The sequence below is a fragment of the Falco punctatus genome (genome assembly GCF_963210335.1).
Source record: "Falco punctatus genome assembly, chromosome: 5".
Lineage (NCBI taxonomy): Eukaryota > Metazoa > Chordata > Aves > Falconiformes > Falconidae > Falco > Falco punctatus.
In genome coordinates this window covers 17,301,566-17,323,527 of record NC_137584.1, presented here as the reverse complement: position 1 = coordinate 17,323,527, position 21,962 = coordinate 17,301,566, and the positions used below count along the sequence as shown (strand labels likewise).

The 21,962-nt window shown below is 37.4% G+C and overlaps 1 protein-coding gene across 16 annotated transcripts in view; it reads right to left on the bottom strand.

Moving 5' to 3' along the window:
* The window catches only part of KHDRBS2 (KH RNA binding domain containing, signal transduction associated 2), a 402,639-nt gene that overhangs the window by 182,580 nt on the left and 198,097 nt on the right, over positions 1 to 21,962 (bottom strand). For all 16 annotated transcript variants that reach the window (XR_013928537.1, XR_013928538.1, XR_013928539.1 and 13 more), the window contains exon 4: positions 14,918 to 15,064. Coding sequence is in view for 1 of the 16 variants with exons in the window: in XM_080389900.1 (XP_080246026.1) it covers positions 14,918 to 15,064 (147 nt within the window). In the remaining 15 variants the exon portion in view is untranslated. The remainder of the gene's footprint in view (positions 1 to 14,917; positions 15,065 to 21,962) is intronic.

Sequence of the window (21,962 nt, the reverse complement as noted above, 5' to 3'; positions counted from 1 at the left end):
AGGGAAAGAATGGAGTGTAGGTGTGCATGTGTTACAGACCAATTCATCTGTGCAAGAAACCAAATGTTCCTTAAACTTCTCCTCTCACTACATAGCAAGAAAGAGATGTATAATGGGACTGACTTCATCTTGGGGTTATCTCCTAGATCTCATAACATGCAACTGAAAAAAACCCCGTAATATTGCCAAAACAAGCTAGGGTGTAACTGCTCAACAAACAGACTGAGTTCAATGTAGAGCAAGTCAGTAGTGAAACTATCTTGACAAAGTGCAGGCTCAATTTGAAAATTAGTTGATGCCTAGGTACACACTGATCCTGATACAGAATCACAGAATCATGGAATGGTTTGGGTTAGAAGAGACCTTAAAGATTCAACCCCCTGCCACGGGCCCAGACACCTTCCACCAGACCAGGTACGTTTTCTGTAATTTTGTATCAGGAATACTATGTGCACTCAACATTTTAAAAGGACCACCTTTTTGAAACTTGAAGTGTCTGGGAATCTGAGCCTGCAGCCAGGGATGTTATTGAAAGCTGGGAGCTGTTGAAGAGCATCCAGCAGGCTGCCCACATAACCCAAATGCCACGGATATGAGAAAGGCAGCACTGGGCAATAACTATTCAGGTTAAATGCTTATTTCAGAACAAAACCAATGTAAAAACAATAGTAAGAAGGATGGACAAGTATTTTTTTCAATGCTGATAATGGAACTGACTGATAATGGAAGCAAAAGTTATCAGTGAGCGATCAGTACAAATCAGGGCAACATACGGGCATTTGGAAATACAATATGATCACTCCCTTCAGTTCCCTTCCACCCCACTCAAAAAAAAAGTCAGAGTTGTTTCTACAGGGAGATTTAAAGACTTACAGAAAACGCTGAGACATTTAACTCATGTTTCAGTTCTGCATTTATAATGAAAATTGAAGTTTTATTTATCTCGCCCAATGTGGACAGGAAGTTTTACCTCTCTAATAGAAGAGGACATGAGAGCGTTTCTGTTGTATGCAGCTCTTTCCAGATCAAGCACCTCAGCTGAATTTTTCATCAGTTAACGTCTTGATTTAAAACTGAGATTGAATTAGCAGGGATTACACTGAATGATTTGCAAACTGGTATTGTACAGTTATTTTTAAATTATTACTATTTGAAAGACATCAAAATGCAGAGCAATGTCCTCAGAAATCACTTCCTGGCTGAACACTATTAAATATTCTTACTATTTGGACAATTATATCAAATCTTTTTTGGTACTGCTTGACAAACTAGTAGGTGCTAAAAATTTGAAGGCTAAATTACTATCACAAATATACATGGCTCTTCTGACAACAGGGTCAGGATTCAAGAGCAGTGAAATAGAAGAAAAAACCAATCCACTTATGAAATGGGGCTTAACAACTGTATTCTGTGTACTGAAGTACTGGTTTGAGGAAACATCTGCTTTCTTCCACATTCTTTCTGGAGATCCAAAGCGATAACCAATAGGTGGAAAGAGGAGGAGGTGCTTTTAATGCGAAAAAGACACAGAACTACTGACTGGAAACTGAATTCAGAGGCAGAAAACCCCAACCTTGAAAACAGACAGTTTCCTACCAGCAAGGGTAACTAAAGCTTAGCAGGAAGATGATGAACCCCACGTGACCTGGAGCACTTGAATTGAGATTTGATATCTTTTTAAAACGTATATTTAGTACAGTTTTTAGGAGAAATTATACCACCTGTGTGGGCTGAGACTGAAAGGGAATAGTTGTACTACCTGGTTTCAGAATCCATGAGTCTCTAACTTCTCCCTTGATTTCTTCTTCACAAGTTCTGGGCCACAGAACTGCCTAGATTATTCCCACCATGCCCAACACGTGCCTAAAGAAGGTGTGCATAAGTCACTTAGAATGGTCAAAAAGCTTTTCTGACCCTAACATGATACCAGGGAGATAAATTCTTTCCTGTCCTCGTAAATATTTTCCTTAGAAATATTTATGAGCCACAAGAAACCTTCTGCTCTTTAGAAAGAGGACACCAGTCAATTTATGCCAGCAGACAGAAACCTCTCAGGAGCATCATATAATGCTTTACTCTGGCACACCAAAGCAAAACCGCAGGATACAGTAACAAAAAGGGATACTCCCTCCTTTTCTGATTCTCAGTCTCTGATCAGACTGGTTAGAGATATTAATTTTTCCATAAATAAAAATCCTCAGCTGCTCAACCAGGTACTTATCCTCACCCGCTGCGGACGCCAGGCAGTAGGAGAGCACTTGTCTGGCAGAGCAGCTGGATGACCTCACAGCGGGATGCACAAATGAATCTGGTGGTCTTGGTACAATGGCAGCTGGGTGAGATGTAACAGCCTGACTACACTACATTATAGTAAGATACTTTCTAATAAGTATAGAGATATATATCATTATACAGAACATATTAATATTAATGTGCATGCCATTATAGTATATAATAATATACACAAACTCATTGTAGTCTCTCTATACCCTTGGGCCTTAGACGACATAAAAATCACTTTGAGCTCAGAACTGATTAAAGGGCTGAAGTACAAGTCAAGATTTAATTGATACACTGTATAACTAGCCTTCAAATATGGCCCCTGGATACAGTAATTTACATAAAAACAGGCTAGGGTTTGGCAGAAAATGAAATACATTCAGATTTTGTTTGTTTGCCATTTTATTAATTAAGATATGACTTAGCTGTTTAGTTTGAAATATGATACAGGAGAAATTATTTTTTTAAGTGATATTGCAATACACAACATAACAGGCTTTTGCATTCCAGCTGAAAATATGACTTCTGACCATGCAAAAAATTGAGCTCTAAGTGAAGACTGATTAACCAAATTAAAACAGATCTCTTTAAACATACTGCAACATATTCACACTGTTTGGGAGACAGATGGAGACGGTAAAACCACATTCTCATGCAGGTATGCAATAGTATATTGGAGACTCATACCATTTTGTGACATGAATCATGGTACCACACTGAAGATGCAGCAGTGAAGCAGAGTGACAGGATTGCCACTGTGCAAATATTTTTCAGAGCTTTATATCACCTCTGGCTTTAACTGCACCTGCTTTCGGTTTGGTATGCAAACTCCTACCCTGGATGCAGTTCATTTTCCAGACTGACATAAATCTATTAAGTGCTTTTCAAAGCAAGATCCACAGAAAAGCATAGACCAGCCAATACCCAAGGCACAATCTATCTTTCTGATGTTTTTATAGGCAGAAAAGAAATCTCAATCAAAATCAGAGCAAAATCTTTAATTTAGCATTGGTTCTTTTCACAGATTTTTAACTGATCAGTTTAAGGATTAATGACTTGGCAGAGATTATAGCTGTTTGTTGTGTAATTTAATATTGTGTTAAATATGCAGCTGCCCTTCCTGACTTTGAGGGGATTTTCATAGCCCCTGTGAGATAATAGCTCTGGTTTCCTGAACCTGCTGTGTGAAGTAACAGTAGTTACTTCACACCTCTTGCTTGTTTTTCCCCACCTCTTAACTCGGTGGCCCATGTGTGTTTGGCACATAAGGAAATCCTACAAGCTAGGGACTTGTGACCAGATTAACATAACTCAGAAAAAATATCTTTAGAACAAAGCATTATTTATTTACCTCCTTAAAAGTAACAATGACTTAAAGAAAATAATGTAAAAAATGAACTGCCGTTGTCACTCTAAAAGTGACTTTTTCCCCGGCGCCCCCTCTCTGCAAAGTTCTCCATGGGCTTTTGAAGCCCTCACTGGTGGGAACACTTTCTGCCTGTGTTTCCCTGCCAGTTGCCCAACTGACAATTCTTGGATAGCATATACATGTCCGCTTAACCCTAATCTTAGAGCCTAATTAAGAGGCCAGTCAACTACTGCTGCATACCCTCTGATTTTTAACTCAGCTTATAAAAATGAAGAAACAAAAGGAAAATTCTGAAAAATAAGGGCTTTCCACTGCTTTCAGTTCTTTCTTGTACTGTCCCACTCAGGCTAATTCTGTGGTAAGCATCCATTATAAACAGAAATGTAAGCATTTACCTTAAGCAGAAATAGTCACAGATCCTGCCCAGCTTGTCACACTGTCTGCTTGAAAAATTTCTCACTTCCTCGAATCCGGTGCTAAAAACTAATTTTCAACAGTGCCTTAACCGAGTTGTTACTCACTGGGCCATTCACAAGTTACACAACCATGAAAATTATGTTGAATATAAATCAGTGTCCAATAGACACAAATCCTGTTCCAGCACATCTAAAGGAGATAGTTCCATATTTTTCTTCATGTTTAGTTATTAAGAAGTTTACAGATAAACTGCATGTATCTAATCATTTTCAAACAATTGAGACAAAATGGCAAGTAAGTAGGTTGTAATTGTGCTCAAATGATTTAAATACAAGGTGTTCATTCTTGAGCATGCTTTTGTTGGCTTCTGCATCCATCCTCAGCCTTCCTCTCTGAATGAGCTCCTGTCTCTATTCCCTAGAGAGATGCGTCCCATCATTCCCAACTTACTCCCATTTGCAGCTTTGGGTACCAGACTGCTTCACTGCTCTTTCTCCATAAGGTCTCCAGTCAGTTCTGAACAAAACTAATCACTAGACTCTAGTGTCATCATATGACTCTTCAGAAAGATTATGCTTCATATAGACTTTCCTTTTTTTTTTTTTTAAAAAAAAAAAGGCTTATGTACCTGTAAGAGTTTCATTTTGTTTTAACCTAAATCACCAGTGGTTTCCCTGTGTAGTCAATGGACTATGGGCAGATCCAGAGAATGATTCCTCTTACTAAAATCCTTTTCTAGTTTCAAGCTTACTTTATCTGGAGGTATGTCTCTCATCTTGATGTTTCCAAAATAAAATGTCTACACCTAGTAGAGAGGCGGGATATAAGATGTATCTTAATTCCCAGCATTTTTTGGGTGTTACCATAAGTGGGCTCCACCTGCTTAACGACTACAGATTTTGCTACAGGGTCTAGGTATTGCACCACCTTCGCCCCTCTGTGGGTCTCACTCAAAGGAACCTGCGGTGTTGAGAAGAATATGCCGAAATGAAATAATCTAATATCAAGATGCAAATCTCCATCTTCAGAATTTGATACAGAAACCAGGTTTGAAAGAAAAGAAGTTTCACATACCAACTCCTTAAGAAAACTGCTACAGACACATCTATTCAGGGAAACTTTCTTATTAAGAAGTTTTGAGCCCTGTCACTTACATCGTATAAGTGATAGATTCTATAGGAATATCAGGTGTCACTAACACAATCAATTTTATCAACAAACTTTCTCATTGAATACGAGATCAGACTTGTTAAAAAAATTCTTTTTGTCAAGCCATAATATTAAGCAGTGGTTAGATTCCTTTCTAGATACTCTTAGTGCCCTTAATGAAAAACAAATGCCCACAAAAGATCAACCAAAAAAATCCCAGAAATGAAGTTGTGAATGTCAGGAATACATAAAAATTTCAGACAGAAAACACACCCTATATCTAATCCCCCCAAATCCAAATGTGAATCTTCTAATGACAAAGTCATTAGAAATCAGCCATCATTAGCTCTGCTGCTCACAGAACTGCTCTCAGACCAGCACACTGTGACCTCTTCTCCAGTTTCCTGACTTTCTTCTAAACAGGTTTTCTTAAAATTATCATTACTGTACTAGTAACTGCAAAGTATTGCATCATTTCGGTAAGATACAGCTATACCATCCTGTATTTTTCCAGCCACACAACTGGTATTTAGGCAAACATTCTGCTTTTTCTGCATCATTAATGTTATTGATAAAGTTATCATCTCCAGGGATTGAAGACCACATCTTTTTAAAGATTCCTTTTATTTCTAATGTTCCTTGAACTCATTTGTATTATCATTGCATTGCTGGCCACATATTTCCTTCACAACTATTCAATTAAATTTGAAATTTTTATTTTATACATTTAATTGCTTTTAAACTGTCTTCTGCACCTTTTCCTGATTTTTATATAGTGATTGTTTATAAGTTCTTGCCATCCCTTCATCACTGAGGCTGAACCAAAAACATATTCAACTAAAGTTACTGGTTTTTTAGAAAGCTCTTTTCATAGTTAATCAACAATCTTTTCTTTTCAACTTCAAACTTGAACTTTTTTTCTTTGAAAAATCCCTCATGCCAATGAAGTTTTGTCATATTATTCCTTCCATTAGAACAAGTCAAAACTTTCAAAACATCAGGAAAATACCCAAATATATATCCTTTACTTACTGAAATAGTCCCACGTTTGTACACACTGAATATATTCAGGCTGTTCTCACTCATCTTGTAGAAGTCAATTGTATGGATGAAGACGCCTTCATCCTTCATACAGATAATTTCTGAACAGATTAACGTCATATGGCATGGCACACCGCAAATGCAACATCCCTTTTTAAAGACCTCCGTGGACTGAGATCAAAACTCTCATAAGCCATATCAAAAGCTGTGAAAAGGTAAGAGAGCACCTTGCTGATTAATAATTCTCTCTTTGGTTAAAGAAGAAAGAATATTAAGACCAGCTGGGCTGGGTTTGTTTTCTGTTTTTCTGAGGGGGAGAGTTTATTGGGTGATTCAAAAAAATTCTGTTTTGCTCGTAAAATTTATAAATTATATAAAAACTTTGAATAGTGAAGTGATTGCATTTCATTTAAAGTTATACAGGGAATAAAATCCAAAGGTTACTGCAAAGGACTGCTGAAAGGTCCCACTATACTCAGCTACTAGAACTGGAAGAAAAAAATTGTGCTGATGTATTGATGAATGCAAAATAATGCACATGAACATAATTAAACTTAAATATTGATAAACATTAAAATACTAAAAGTAAATAGCTTTAAAAATCATCATCATTCATCATCATCAGAAAGATGCCTTGAATTTTTTTTACAAATTCAATTCAGAAAACATCAAATCTGTGTGAGTGGGAAAAATGGTAGATAGTACCAGAAAAAAACCTAATACTAAACCGTAAAATAACAGAAGATCCTTTTAATTAGCGTACTGCTCCTTGACTACCAAGATGAGGCTACTGTGTGCCATCCTGGTCATCCCATCCCAACAGAAAAGAATAAAAAAAAAAAGGGGGGGGGGGGGGGGGGAGGATAAGCTAAGGAAGACACAGAAAGACTTGGAAAAGGTAGTCAGAGATATGCCACACAGATAACCAGCTACCTCCACTTCTGTACAAGAAAAGCTGGGGGGGGGGCTTAGGAAAGAAACAAATCCAGAACAACGTAGGAGTGAGGACTGGTGTGTGAGGATTATCCATTGCTTTCAACCATGCATGAAGAAAAGGGCACTCAAGTGTTAGGCATCTGCTTTAAAACAAGTAAGAGGAAGTGGGCTTTTGGGTTTTTGGTTCCGTTTTTGTTTTTACACACAGTGCATAATTGAACTGTTTTCTAAGGCCAAAAACTTCAAAAAAGTTTCTGACAAGCTTATGGAAGAGAAGAAAAATCTACCACAGGGTATAAAGCAAGATCCTCTGGATACAGCCTTGAAAAGATTAAATTTTTGGATGCTAAAAACTAAAAGACCACCACAGAGGAAGATTACTCTGTTATTTGTGTTTTTTCTTTTATGCTTTCCTATGTGACGACAGCTCAGCATCAGAATTGGTTACAGTGATCTTTTACCTAAAAGTATACCTAAAAAAAGTATAAAGTTTAAATATGCCACCAAAGCCTTCTCTTTGTTTGTTTTTAAAAACAAACACGCAAAACATCAAAACAAGCCCCAAACCCCAACACACTGCCTGGGTATTAATTGCAGTACATTTTTCAATTTTAATTACAGCAGGAAAATATTTTTTTTTTACTTAAGTCTAGCTCCACAAATGAATTAAACCTCAAAAACCTCATTGTCATTTTGTTGAAATAAGTGAAACAGAGAGAAAGTAACCTGGCTAAGCCACAAACCAATTCCTTAAGAGAGCCAAAATGAATAACTCTTATCTCCTTGCTTTTAGTGTTATGTTTACAACCCCAATAGTGCCCTTTTCTTTCCTCATATTTATTGCTGAAAAAAAGAGACTAGCATATATGATGGAAACACATAACAACATCTGGCACATTTTTTTCTTATCATTGAAAAGTAATTATTTGTATGAAAAACAGTTATTTTAGATACACGCTTCATGCCTACTTTTATATAGAACACAAGAAGTTGCAGGCTCTTCACTGGGTCAAATACCCAACCTTTATTGATGAGGTGATTGGCCAAATCTGTACTGACACAAAGAGCTCTTAAATGAAATGCCAGATGTGTAGGGGGGGTCTGGTGGTCCCTCTGAGGGGACTATTACAGACCTGCTATTAAGAAAACAGGAGCAATACTGCAGGATTCAAATTTTTCTGCATGAATTTTACCACCTACACCTAATAATTGTTTTTGATCTGCCACTGGGGAAAAAACTATACCCTAGCAAGAAGCAGCAACAAGACAGGCCTATAAAATTGCTGATGAATACAGACTTGTCACAGCACTCTCCAAACTAGCCAGCTGCAACAAGGTCTTTTACCATCACATACCATGATACTCTTCCCACCAGTCCCTCTGCTGCCTTCTCCTTGTCTCTCATCACCCAGAGCGCACTCTCTCTTCTCTCTGCTTTATCCTCCTCTTCATCCCTCGGCTGCTCCCTCTTCCTTGGCTGCCCAACAACAGAACCAGCCACAGCTGCACCTTATCTACACCAGCCAACCCACCGCCCCTGAAGCCAGCCCACAGCTGTATGTTATCAATGCTGACTCACCAAGCAAGTTGTAAACATTTCTTTAAACTACAGCCATGTCTCAATAGTATGCTCCGATTAGTCATCAGTGTTAACATCCCTGATCAGGTTAATGTCTCTGGTTAATCTGAATGGCAAAACAAAGGGCTGGTTCTGGGAATAAGGCTGTGCCTTTTATATTGATTGCTTTGTGTGTCAGAGCGAGATCACCAAGGAATTGCTTTCAGAGACTAAATATGCCTCTGGCATGTCTAAAAAGGTCTTAATCCACTCAGCGTGGGATTATCAACCCTTAAAGCACATGTGAGGTGTGAAGTAGCTGTACCATGTCACAGCAGTTGGGGATCTAAGCCTAGGCAAAAGGTACTTGTTCTGGCATGCCAACAGGCAACCCACTTGTCAAGCACAAATTTAAAGACATTACAGGAATTCTGCACCCTTTATGTTGCTATCCATTTTATAGTTTCACAACAGAAAGAACCAGTAGTCTATATGGTATATCAGGTAAGTACATAAACATTTAGTCAGGTGAGACATACTTAAGTTTAATTTTCAATTAAAAAGGTCATTTTAATGTATGTCTCCATCCCCAAATGTTCACTTTGAGGGACAGCTTAAGGGTTATTTTCACCAAACTTAAAATGAGTGATTTACAATATGAAAGTGCTGCTGCTCTATCAGCCAATACAATGGTTAAGAAAAAATCCAGTCTGTAAAAAGTCAAGAACCACTGTCCACAAGTTATGGTAGCTCTCCTGAGCACACCTGTGTTTGAACATATGTATAATAATTTGATCTGATACGTAACACTTAGGAAAAAAAGCTGTGAAGATGTAAAACACTATGACATTTTAGGCCCTGACAGAATCTGGATTTTTTTTCCTTTGATTATCAAAACCTGTGTGTGAAATTGCCAGAAATGTTGCACACTGGGAAAAACACAACTCAGTTCAGCTGAAACAGCTGCTCAAATAATTCCCTTATCACAGTTTTTAAATAATTGCTGTAGTAATTATTTATTACTGCAAGTATCTTTGCAGAATGTGCAAGTATAAATTATCACTGTGACAGGTAGAAAAGATGTCTCTTTTAGAAATGGAGCTGTGCTCCTGCTCACCGTCACAGTTAGGGAAATATTTTGCCTTTTGAGGTTCTTTGAAAGAGGACAAAAAGACTGAACACCTCTCCCAATAATATAGCTTATTTAGAAACAAAGTGAGATTGCAAAACTCTGGAGTGTGAAATGGCATGTAAATAGAGGTTTCATATTATACTGTAGCACAGAAGAAATTCAGATGGCTAATAAAACATGTAGAAAGTAAATGTCATATACCTACATACACTAGCTATAAACCAGCCAAAACCAAGTTTTGACAAAAATATTGTTACTGTTAGCTGTATATATTGCAATATAGCTGGCACATCATGGCGTAACAGATCAGTAGTAACTTTGGTCTGTACTATATATGAGTTACTATATATACACTAAATGTATGTTTGAAGTAAACGGATTTCTTTTCAAACATTAGCTAGAGAAAGACCTTTGAGGGATTAAACTCTAAGATTATTTAATTGTTCCCACTGAAACAAACGGGTATCGAGTTTTGCTTTCAATTCCCCCAAAGCTCAATTTTTTCCATATGTACTTCTGGTATGAATCACTTCCAGTATGAAATGAGTAATTTTTTATGTCACTGAAAAGTTCTTTTTCCTCATTCGTTTTCCATCTTCAATTAGGAAGAATAAAGAGCTGATGCTGGAAGTCGCATCAGTGAGGATGCTTATTCTTCTTAAATGATTGGTAAGAAAATTATTTTAATCAATGGTATGGAGCAAGGTGAGATCAAAGGATTGAAGTTAACCACTCAGTAAGAGATCTAGGCATCTACAAAAAAGTCTGGAAGACACTGTAGCCTGAATTCACAACAACATAAAAACCTGCACTCAACTTCTGCCTCACCACACTAATTCCTAATAAAGGAATCTGATCTGATTTGATCTTATCTTATCTGATAAACACACTCAGAAAACACTGAGGTATACAGGCACACGATCATGCGTGATCATCCATCAACTGGACTGCATTAAATGACCATGTATTTATTCTCAGCCCTTGAGTGGTGCCAATATGCCTCAATTTAAAGCAGATACAAGTGGCTAGGAAAATGTATGCAAATACAATGAACAGCAGCTCTTAAAGTAGTAATTGGTTCAATTTCTGATCATCTGACCACACAGTTGTAAACAATCTTTTTAAAGCGGTTGTATCACTGCAGCTGCAACCTGCCCTCTACATAATAGCTCCCTATTGCAGAGCACTCACACATAAAATGATCAGTGTCTGCTTCCCTTCTCATCCCAAGGGATGCTAACCATGTCAAATAAAAATGCTCTGCTTAAAGGGATAAAAATGGTTATCAGAAAAAGATTTTGCATGTGTTAGGAAGCACAGAACTCCTAAAGATGGTATAGCCCCTTACTATATGGAAATAACAGCCTTTTCAGAAAATATATTGCACCTTTGGATGGAAATCAGAATGATATATCTGATATGAATAATGTAGCATTTCATTGCTTATTAATGGTGAAGAAAGTTTTGCAGCATTTAATACCTGTGAACTTTTTAAAAATCAGCAGAACTTGAAAAGCTTCTAAGCTGTTCCACACCCTCCACCCACCTCTACCCCATATTGGCCATCTTAAACATCTCCCCTTCTAGTTTGCTCACCCTGATCCCATTCTGAGGCACCAAGACGTAACATCAGCCTTAGGTTCCTCACCCAGCCCTATGTCCCTGGCAGTTCAGGGTCAGAACTGAACTGACTTGGCAGTCAGTTACCGATGGATTTTTTTGAATCTGTCTTGGCCACAGAGGTGAATGCGCAGAACACGCCCTCCTCTCAAGCATCCCTACTGCTTGTACTTTCCACATAGCTACTACTGGATAACTTACACTATGTCCAAATTTGATCTTTACCCTATAACCTCTAATTGGGGCAGCACATTTTGGCTTTTGTTTTTTACTAGGTTGCCAAATAAACAATGCAGAGGGCAGTTGTGTTTATCTGTCCAAGGTATTAATCCTGTTTACTTAATCACGGGTCTTTTGATCTGTCATATTTTGATTATATTCAAATTCTCATGCTGAGAGTAAACATAAAAGAAAAAAAAATGGAGCACAATGTCTAGCTAGTAATTGGATATAAGACCCCTTCCCCCAAAGCCAAATTTTTGCATAAAACCCACCAAAGATCTAGCGAAGTCAGTTACAAAATAAATCTTATCCAACAGTTAGCAACGCCCCGACAGCAGCTCCCACACAGACCTCCAGCCATTTGCAAATCGGAAGCAGCAGACAGTAAATGAAGCAGCTTGGCTTTAAAAGCATGCCTGTTGGCGAGCTACCGAAGGCTGCAGACACTGGAGGTTTAATCATTCACTGAAATAAAGGCCTGTTGGAGGGATCCCAACTCACCACCTGAGTCTGAGCTGCCTGCAGCTTTGAAATGTGTTAGTGTGCGGAACAGCCAGTGTAAATAGTGGTACTTAGATTCTACCTCTGAATTGGAGGTGGAATCTTCACTAGTAAAAGTTTTGATACTACTCTTGAGCAAGGTAGAGGTGAAAATTAAGTAATTACACTTGAGTCAAAAGTACTTGTTCATCAAAAATTTGTTTCAGTTAATAAATGGGGTTTTTTTCCCCCTCAGTCCTATTGTACATATTCTCTTTTTCTATTCTTACATTTTCTAGGCATTTGTTTTAAAATTCAGTCTCATAAACCTTATGGATAAATCATAAAGATATTCTTCCATCTTACTGACACAATCAGTGTAATTTCTGAGAGCAATATTTCACTTAAACTTCATAAAATTCATAAGTGATGTGAAAACTCATTTGATTAGTTTGTTACAACCTTGATTTGGTATAAATAAACCTGTTAGATTCTACTGCTTTCATCCCTATCTTGCAATTCTAGTATTCACTGCTGCAATAAATTAGTTCTTATAAATAATAAAACATCATAAAACAAATTCAAAAGATGCTGTAAACAGGGAACAAAAAGGGAATTATATAGTGCAAAGCTTTTTGAGTGTAAACCCCCTGATACATGTTGTAACCAGCCAGTTAATAACTGCTTTGTAATTTTTTGTAATCTGAAATGAAACAGAGGGGATAAAACTAACAAACAAGTCATAAAGTACAATTGTTACCTGTTTGGAGTGATTATTGCCACTGACAACCAAGTTCAAAATCTTGTAATAAAGAACATGTTTTTATATTTCCTCCAGTGTAGCTATTATCCCTTGTGCTGGGAAATACATATAGTCTTTATCAACAAATAATGTGTCACACAAAATACATGCTTGTGCAGATGCTGAATATTTGCAACAGCAACATGCCACAAGTTTTACCACCGTTCTCATCACACACTGCTCTCTCTCCCTTATTCACCCAGAACAGATTTTCCAGGCTGAACAGAATATGTAATGGTTGTAAAAATCCAGGGGACCCAGGAATGGGTACCATCTTCACTATGTCATGCTATAATGCAGGAGCTATCTTCCACCATGAAGAGGACATACAAATATAAATAGAAACCTCTTACAGAAACAAATTAAACTGGCAAAGTCACAAACAACAGCAAATACCGTTGTTTACAGGACACAGACTGGCAATCTTTGTAATTGGCCCTGTTACCATTTTTAGCTATAACACTCCAGACTTTTCAGGAATGTGTTACTTAACTGTAATTTTTTTTCAGTGTTATACTTTAGCAGATCTTCACCATTAACTTGCAGCCAAAATGTCATTCTGTTATGCTGCCAGCATTAGAACACTGACCTAATTCGTCCCTTGTATTGCATGTTCAACACAGAGCCAGAAATAATTTAAAAAAAAAAAAAAAAAAAAAAAAAAAAAAGCTTTCCTGTCTCACGATTATTTCCCAGAATTTGAAATAGTATTTTATTACCAGTGTTCTCTAACTGGAAGCACAAAAAGAGGATGGAAAGTGAGAATCAGAAAGACAAAGTCAACAAATGTCTAGCTGTTTAACAATTCTAAGTTACTTATTTTGTATTCATAGAAAAAGTTTAGTTGCTCTAAAAAATTTGGACATTTTAAATACCACTTTATCCTCCTCTTCTCCTGCCAAGAAGCCCCCACCAAATAAAACTTTTAAGTTCTGCCATGCAAACACACATATGCCTCACCTGAACATCCCTTATCTTGGCTTCATATTACTCAAAATAAAAAGGCATTCATTGAATCCTTTCATTATTATCAAGAGATACAAACAGTTATTGCACTTCATTTTTTTATCACAAATAGAAACAAGATCCTATTATATTATTTTTAAGGAACGCAACTTCTGAATATTTTTATAGTGCTAAATGGTCTCAGGATAGACTTCAGATGATAACTCAAGTAATTCTAGTACTACACAAAGCGATCTTTACGTAGTATTTAGTATGCATATGCTTAAATTCTGGGACAAATTTTAAGTATGAAAATACCATGGAATACTGTATAAATGTGGAGAAAATAAATTTCAGAGAGTTTGATGGAAAATCAATAGACAAAAAGGTAACCATTTCAGATAGTGATATACTTAGTATAAATTGAACGGGAAAGGTTCCCAGCTTTAGAGTATGTTTCTGTGCTCTCCCAGCTGATGGAGTATTACTAACTGTGGTCTGAGTCATGACCAGCTGCCTGAACAGAAATGTCTGAGGAATGTTTTCCTCGTGCTGTTTGCTCCACAAGAAATTAATTAACTTCACGAGTAAGATATTTAGATAAATTGTTACACATAGAAAAACATTTTTACAGACTTAAATATTCAACAATGTTGAAAGTGTACTCACATACTAATGACTAATGTCTACAACCAGAAAAAAAAGTAATCTACCTTCCCTCCAAAAACCAAGACAGGAAAGCAAAAAACAGTGACAAATGGAATTAATAAAACATCTAGAAAATGTATCGGGGGATCAATGTGACAATTAATGGCCTGTTTGGCATCTCCCTGAGATGAAAGAATGAAAGATTAATGCTCAACAAAATTTATTTCTTTTTCCTTGAGTTAAAGGTGCTTAAAGAAGACACAAATTCAATGCAGCAAAACCATAACCAGTCACAGAAGAATGCTATAAGCCACTTACAGGAACGAGGAATTTTTTTATTTCTTCCAAGGCATGACTCATACGAGAATACGCTTCCCCAGGTGGAGCAAACACTTCAATTAATACGTGAAGCTCATCACTCAAGTGTGCATATTTGGCTTCTCCACTTTTTCTTAGTTCTTCCTCCTATGAAAAAAGGGTGGGTGTTTTTTTTTAGAACTGGGAATCTACTAATTTTGCATTGATTTAGCATTTACAGAGAACATGACAAAAGGAGATAATATAAGCAGACTTCTAAACCTTTTGAGAAATAAAAGCCTAGTCCAAGCCACTTGAAGATTTAATAATCAATTTTTGGTGTTTGAATGATAAAACCAAGATAATTATCATCTAAGACAGATTTTAATCAGCACAGTGACAAAATGCTAAATATTCCAGAAGCAAGTACTGAAATATTAAATCCATAATGGAAAGGCTGCATTAACCTTTCTGAATCTCAGCTGTTCACAATGAAATGAAATAAAGATCCATTAAACCATTCTGGAGCTCTTTACAAATGCTACTGTTTATTAAATTCGTTATGTTATTTAATGAATATCCGCAGATTGTACATTTTAGTATCACTAAGGAAAGTATGCCCTAGTATTTCTATTTGAGACATGAGATCTGAGTTTCAGTCCCAGTTCTGATGTATGGTACCTATGCAATCTAGTGTACACTGGTTAAGATGGTGATTGACCGCATCGAGATTTATCTTGACAATCTTTGGGTCCCAGTTTTCCAGATATAAAATAAACCTAATAATCCTACTTCATGTTAGAGCACGTTCTGAAACGTCAACCCACTTTCTTATGCAAAGCTTTGAGACAGCAAATGAAAATTGCTATACACATTAATAGTAGTCACCTCTGCATAAAACCCAAAGATATAAAACAGTGATCATGTTAATGGCATCGGCTATGACAACATAATGAAAAAATTATGTCATTACTATACTAGACAGTAAGAAGTAATACTGAAGAAATGATGAGCTGAAAACAGTCTTCAAAAATATTTTGAGAAACGTATTTTTTAAGAAAATATGTATATCTACATTATATAGTTAGAAAACATAACCACAGAAAAAGAAGTAAACTAATTTGCTTAAAACTGGTAAGAAGTTATAGATTTTTAGTATATACTAAAATAGTACTTTATGAACATTGAGATAGCTAAGATATAAAAGTTATACATATATATAATTATATATAACATATACATATATAGTTATATATATATATATAACTATAGATTACAATTCTTACTTACTTAGCTTAATTCTGCATTAACTTCACTTATTTTAGCCTTGTCTAATTTACACCATTACTTAACAACAAAATTATTTGCATGATGATATGCTTCAAACAATACACACACCATTCTTTTTGTCTGCATTAGAAAATCCAGCCCCAAAGACTTTCTGGTCTTTCACAGAATACTCAACAGTTACATCCTTTAGCTCCAGAGCCCTAGATCTGACTCCATGGTAAGTCAACATTTTGCAGATGATGATAAAATTAAAACTCAATAAATGTGATCCATTACTTTATTTGAAATATTTGGAAATTGACATAGTTGTTTTCAACTAAAAAATAAAAATTAAGACAAGCAGCACAGATGGCAGATTATTTTTATCTTTACAGTTAAAGTATCTTTGGCATTTTAGCTTATCACTCAAATCTCATTGAAATGTCCATAAGAACCAAAGCATAATGGTCTACCATGAGATGTTACAGTACTTTTCAGTCTTCTGGAAAAAAAGAACCACATTTGATTGCAGCTTCTGGAATAATTCAACATGAAGTATTTCAACAGAATTAAGTTTTAATAGTTCTAAAGTGACATCTTTAGAATTGTTGAAAGTTTCTTCCATATTGCTTTTTTAAGATTCTTAAAAAAAAAAAACAAAAACCAAAAAGCCCCAAAGGTTGACTTTCAGGAGAAGACTACCAACAAACTTTGTAAAGATATATAAATTGGATCCTTTTTTCAAATGTAGAAAAAGGAAAAAATAATACTTGGCTCATTATTTTGATGAGGATTTTGCACACTAAGATATCAGAAACATGGTTTTATAACACAGACTCGTCTTGTTAGGTATATGCTTGTATGGTGGTAACAACAGTAATGATGTTTTTATTTTAATTTCTCAACAAACTCAGGACTTCTTCAAACACATTGTTTTATAACCTTCCTTCCAGGTTCAGCACATGCCTTCTGTCATTACTCAGCAGTCACTTCTACAGCTGTTAGCAACTACACACTAGGGCTGTGAGACCCTTAACATCTCGTTCTGAGGAGATATAATGATGTTTTTTCATGTGGAATGCATGGGATTAAAGACTGAATTTTCACACCCTCTTCCCACAACAGGGTAAAATGTCAGGAAAATGCTTCTTTTGTTTTAAGTCTGTGTGTTGATAAAGAGAAATCACCTCAGGAAAAATCTGGAAGAGTAAGAACTCATAGACCATGTGAGCACCATACCAAACTTTGCTTCCCAAAGCCAGTGAATATGTCTGAGTATTTTAGGACTGAACGTAGCCTTACACTTGCTCGTATGTTGGGTGTCAGACATCTAATAAGCCAAACAACAGATGTAACTCGCACTGTTGAAGAGGTGCTTGTCGATATGGAAGGTGACGACTACCAGCAGGTCATACAGCTTTCCGAGTGTGGTATGGATGAACAGGCTCTCCCAGGAGCACGTGAAGTTGGGCAACACCTTTGTAAGTCTTCATTAGCAAGCAGCACAGCCCAACTGCACAGCAAAACGGTCAGTGCTGTGGACCCGACATCCAGCATTACCCCTTCTCTAGCCCTTCAGTGGGTTTTGCTTCCTGCTCGTTGTAGCCTGGTTGCACAAACCGAGTTCCCATTATAAGTCAGAGAGCCCTCCTGGAGCCCAGCTCTGGCTTAGTTTCACACCCTGTGGTCTCTGCTCACTGTAAGCCCATCACTGGGAATGCTCAGGAGGCTCTCTAAACTGCACTTCTGATTCAGACTAAAACACTAACTAATAAACACTCCACGTAGTACTCGTAACATGGACTGAAACAGATTATGAGATTTCTAGTGTCTTACATGAAGGCAAAATGAGTGAGATTATCATAACTCTATCTTATATGGTGTTATTTGTAAGGTTATCTGGGAGCTGTTTGCCTTGCAAGACTCGGCATCCCTAAAAGTCTCTGGTGCACCAGTCCAATTACCTGTGGACTTCAGCTGTTTCTCATATAACTCTGCCTTAACCACCGGTGAGGTCCAGCTATTTCCTATAGTGCTCTCTGTAACTTTTGTCAGATTCTAATAGCTTTTTATGTTCTACAATTTCCCACGTCACCTCCATCAGTTTTCCAGACCCTGTCCCGCTTGCACAGCCTTGGCCGGGGTTTACCCAGCAGCCCAGTCATTCGCCCACAGCCCTGGCATGGAAATGGTAAGGCCTTCAGCCTGCTCCTTTAGACAGGAACCGAATCACAGTGAAAGACAATGTGCACTGAAAGCCTGATGGATTTACTGTAGAGAACTACCCTGAAAACAATCAAAATTAAGTTTTAGGCACTGGATCATAGGGAAAAAAAAAACAAGAAGCCTGGGACCTGATCAGCTATGATTTATAAAATGAACAGAAAAGTTTCCCTGGGGTTTTGGATCAGTGATGGCAACCTGCCCTAGTACTGACCCCCAGGTTAATACTATGGGTTTATTTACTGCGTGGTGATGATGTTTAACACTATTGTGGGATGAGCACAACAGAGGAAACACACACCACGCTCCAGAGGCAACTGCCTCCTCATCCTGATCCTCTTCCGCTCCCTTCTGCATGCCAATTGCCTTCCTCTCTCAAGACTGACAGTACTACATTCCACAGGCGAACACAGCTCCCCTCACACTACGTGCTTCAGGCTTCCTTCTCCTTCATCTGCTGCCTTACGGTGTGTCTGTCACACAGTGCTGAAATCCACCCGCCCTTAACCTGATGCATGGCTCCATAACCCACTCCCTCACAAAAGATAACAGATATTCTGAAGCACCTGCTGTGTTTTATAACTTCCAGTTGACCAAAGCAGGGAAAATGAATTACAAAACTCTAGAACAGAAATTTGAGTAGTACCGACCTCTGCAAACGTGAGGCATGTGAATGATAAGAACATAAAGGCCAAGAAAAATGATGAGTTATCTCTGGATGCAAAAGCAGCTTTACCGTTTTAAAAGGATGTGTGCTGATGGAGAACTATTTCTGTCTGGAACCCCAGTCAAAATGTTTGAATAAAACTACTGGAAGGAACTTGAAAGAGGAAATGGAGTTTGCATAGCAAACAAAATTACACAATCCAGACTGATGAATAAAAAGTGTCCTCATAACACTGAAATAACAGAATATCCAAGAACAACAGAAGAGCAACATGCAGCAAGAGCTGTGTAGATCTCAGGGACAAACTTCATTAATACAATACACAAAGCTTCCTATAATGTAACAAATACAGCTATGATAAGAAACAATGGGTACTTGAAGAACAATATGAGAATTGCAGTGCATTTCATACCTTACAAGAATTTGCAAATAAAAGCATAGCACAGAGACTAGACAAAGATGGTAACCAGAGCACTGTTGCTACAGAGGCATTATTCATAACACCAATGGACAATGCTACTGAAGAAAATTAATGAGAACGCAGTTTGACAAATGCAAACCTATTAATTTTTAATGTGGACATAAATGCAAAAATCAAGATGTTGTCTGCAACACTGATTGTCGTAAAAGTAACAAGTGAACTATATGGTAACAAGTAAATCAGAACATATATAATTTCTTGGTGATTCCTGTTTTGGGATTTAAAAGCTTTCAGAACCTAGATCCCACCAGTGGAGAAACAGAGAACAAATAAAAAGAGGAACAATTTGCAAATGGATGAGGTGGAATGGGACAGTTCTCAGCAGAGTACAGAGCAAAGCTAAGAGAGCTTAACCATCCCTTTACTCTTGTTTTTAAACCAGTTAATTCTCATTCCAGGAAGAAGAATGGGTAAAATGGAGCTGGTGAGTACATGAGGATTGCTCATACAGCAGAGCAAAGAGCGTGGGTGTACAACACCTACAGTCAGCCACAGAGTCCCCATAATGAAATGCGGGTATGTAGGAAGAACATTGCTTGCAACCGAGGAAATTACTGGAGATACAAGTGACAACAATTACTTTTCTATACTTGACCCATTACTAATGTTCCCATAGTTACTTTGGCCACATGGAGGAGATATTTGTGTACATTCAGTACTCCCTTGGACAAACAGGCCCTTCAATTCAAGGGCACTTTATTTCCTGATGCTTTCCATAATTAAAGGCAACATCTTAACGGCAAGGAAGTACTAAGCTGTACCTAGATCGTATTTTTGTTTAGATAGGTGAGAATGAAAACAAAAATAAATCAGTAGAAGAATGTGATGATAACACAACCGTTGGATCACTGTTGAAAGAGCCCAAACACCTGGGATGAAAATGAGATGAACAAGAAATATAAATTCCATGAAAAAAAAAAAAAAAAAAATTAGGAGAAAGGTTAACACATTAAAGTGGTATGTGCCAAAACTGAGGCTACAAGCAGTGACTGTTGCGACCAGCAACTAGTGATCTATGTATAAATTACTTGCCAGAAAACTGACAGAGCAGAGATAGGGTTCACAAACCTACAAATGTTCCTACACTTGTACAAAGCTAAAACAGCATAGATAAGAATCACCCGGTCATTAGACAACGGCTGCTAGAACTAAACAAGCCAAAGATATTCAATGAGTTATAACCAATGGATTGCAAGTTTGAAAAGCTAATGCAGGAAATTAAAGATCCTCAAGAAATATACAATTACCATACCACCTAAAGATGCTTCCCAAGAAGATTATGTTCATCTTAAAACTTATGACTATGACTAGGGACCACTGCATTCAGGGTGCCTTCAGATTCAGGAATATTTTAACTTAATTAATGACAGTACAAAATAACATTTTTTATTTATGAGAGGCTAATTACCAACCTGTTGCAACCAAATTACATGGTAGGTTGTTTGAACTCCCACCAAGCTGTTACTTTTACTACGGACAAAACCATACCTTACATGAAGTTTTTGTTTTGTTTTTTTATTTCTTAATAAAGTTGTAAAAGTTTAATCAAAGAATTATTAGTGGTCTAGTTCCATACTAACACTTGCAGCTCCAATTACATGTAGGTGAAATGACACAAACTTTCTAGTGTCTGACCCTTTCATGCTTACCCTTCCTCTGCCCTGGGGGGTCTTAAGGTTAATGGCTTCAGCTGGGGACTGGGTATTGCTGTGAGTTGGCGGCACCTTGAGTCCTTTGCTGCAAGATGTATAACACCACACCTGCGGTAAATTTTAGTTTTGTAGACGTGCTACATAAATTGCTCTTTCTCCACCATTTTGCAACTCCATTCCCCATCCAAATTCACTATATATGGTAAATTTTACATATGCTGTGTGTTTTTATTTGCTTTCTTTTTAACTCATAAAGTGGTTTTACCCAGCTCCCAAGGTTGCACTCCTTTAATGACCAGTAATTGACCTTTATGCCAAGTCCCTGTTTACAGCCCTGGAGCCTTTCCATACCATCCCATGCCTTTGCTTTCAAGGCCTCCACTTCCATCCCACTCCTCTACTCCCCTGTCCTGCAGTTTTATTCTAGGGCCACAGCGGCACCCTCTACACAGAATAATGACTTATTGTTGCTATCCTCTAGTTACAAATACAGCACGAATCTAGGCAAAAGGTAAAACAACATAGGTAAGAATCACTTGGCCGTTAGACAACTGCTGCTAGAAGTAAGCAAGCTCAAAAGGAGCTGGGAGCAGACCAAGGCCAGCCCAGAGCAATCCCAGCAGGTCCCAAGTTCTGTGGGGGCTGCTTTAGCACAAAGCCAGCACCCTGCGACAAGCAACGGCAACACCATGTTTACTGAGACACAGGGCTACAAGCATCAATGGAAGAAAACAGGAATTACTTGTTGACTTTGCTGATATATAAAGTATTTTA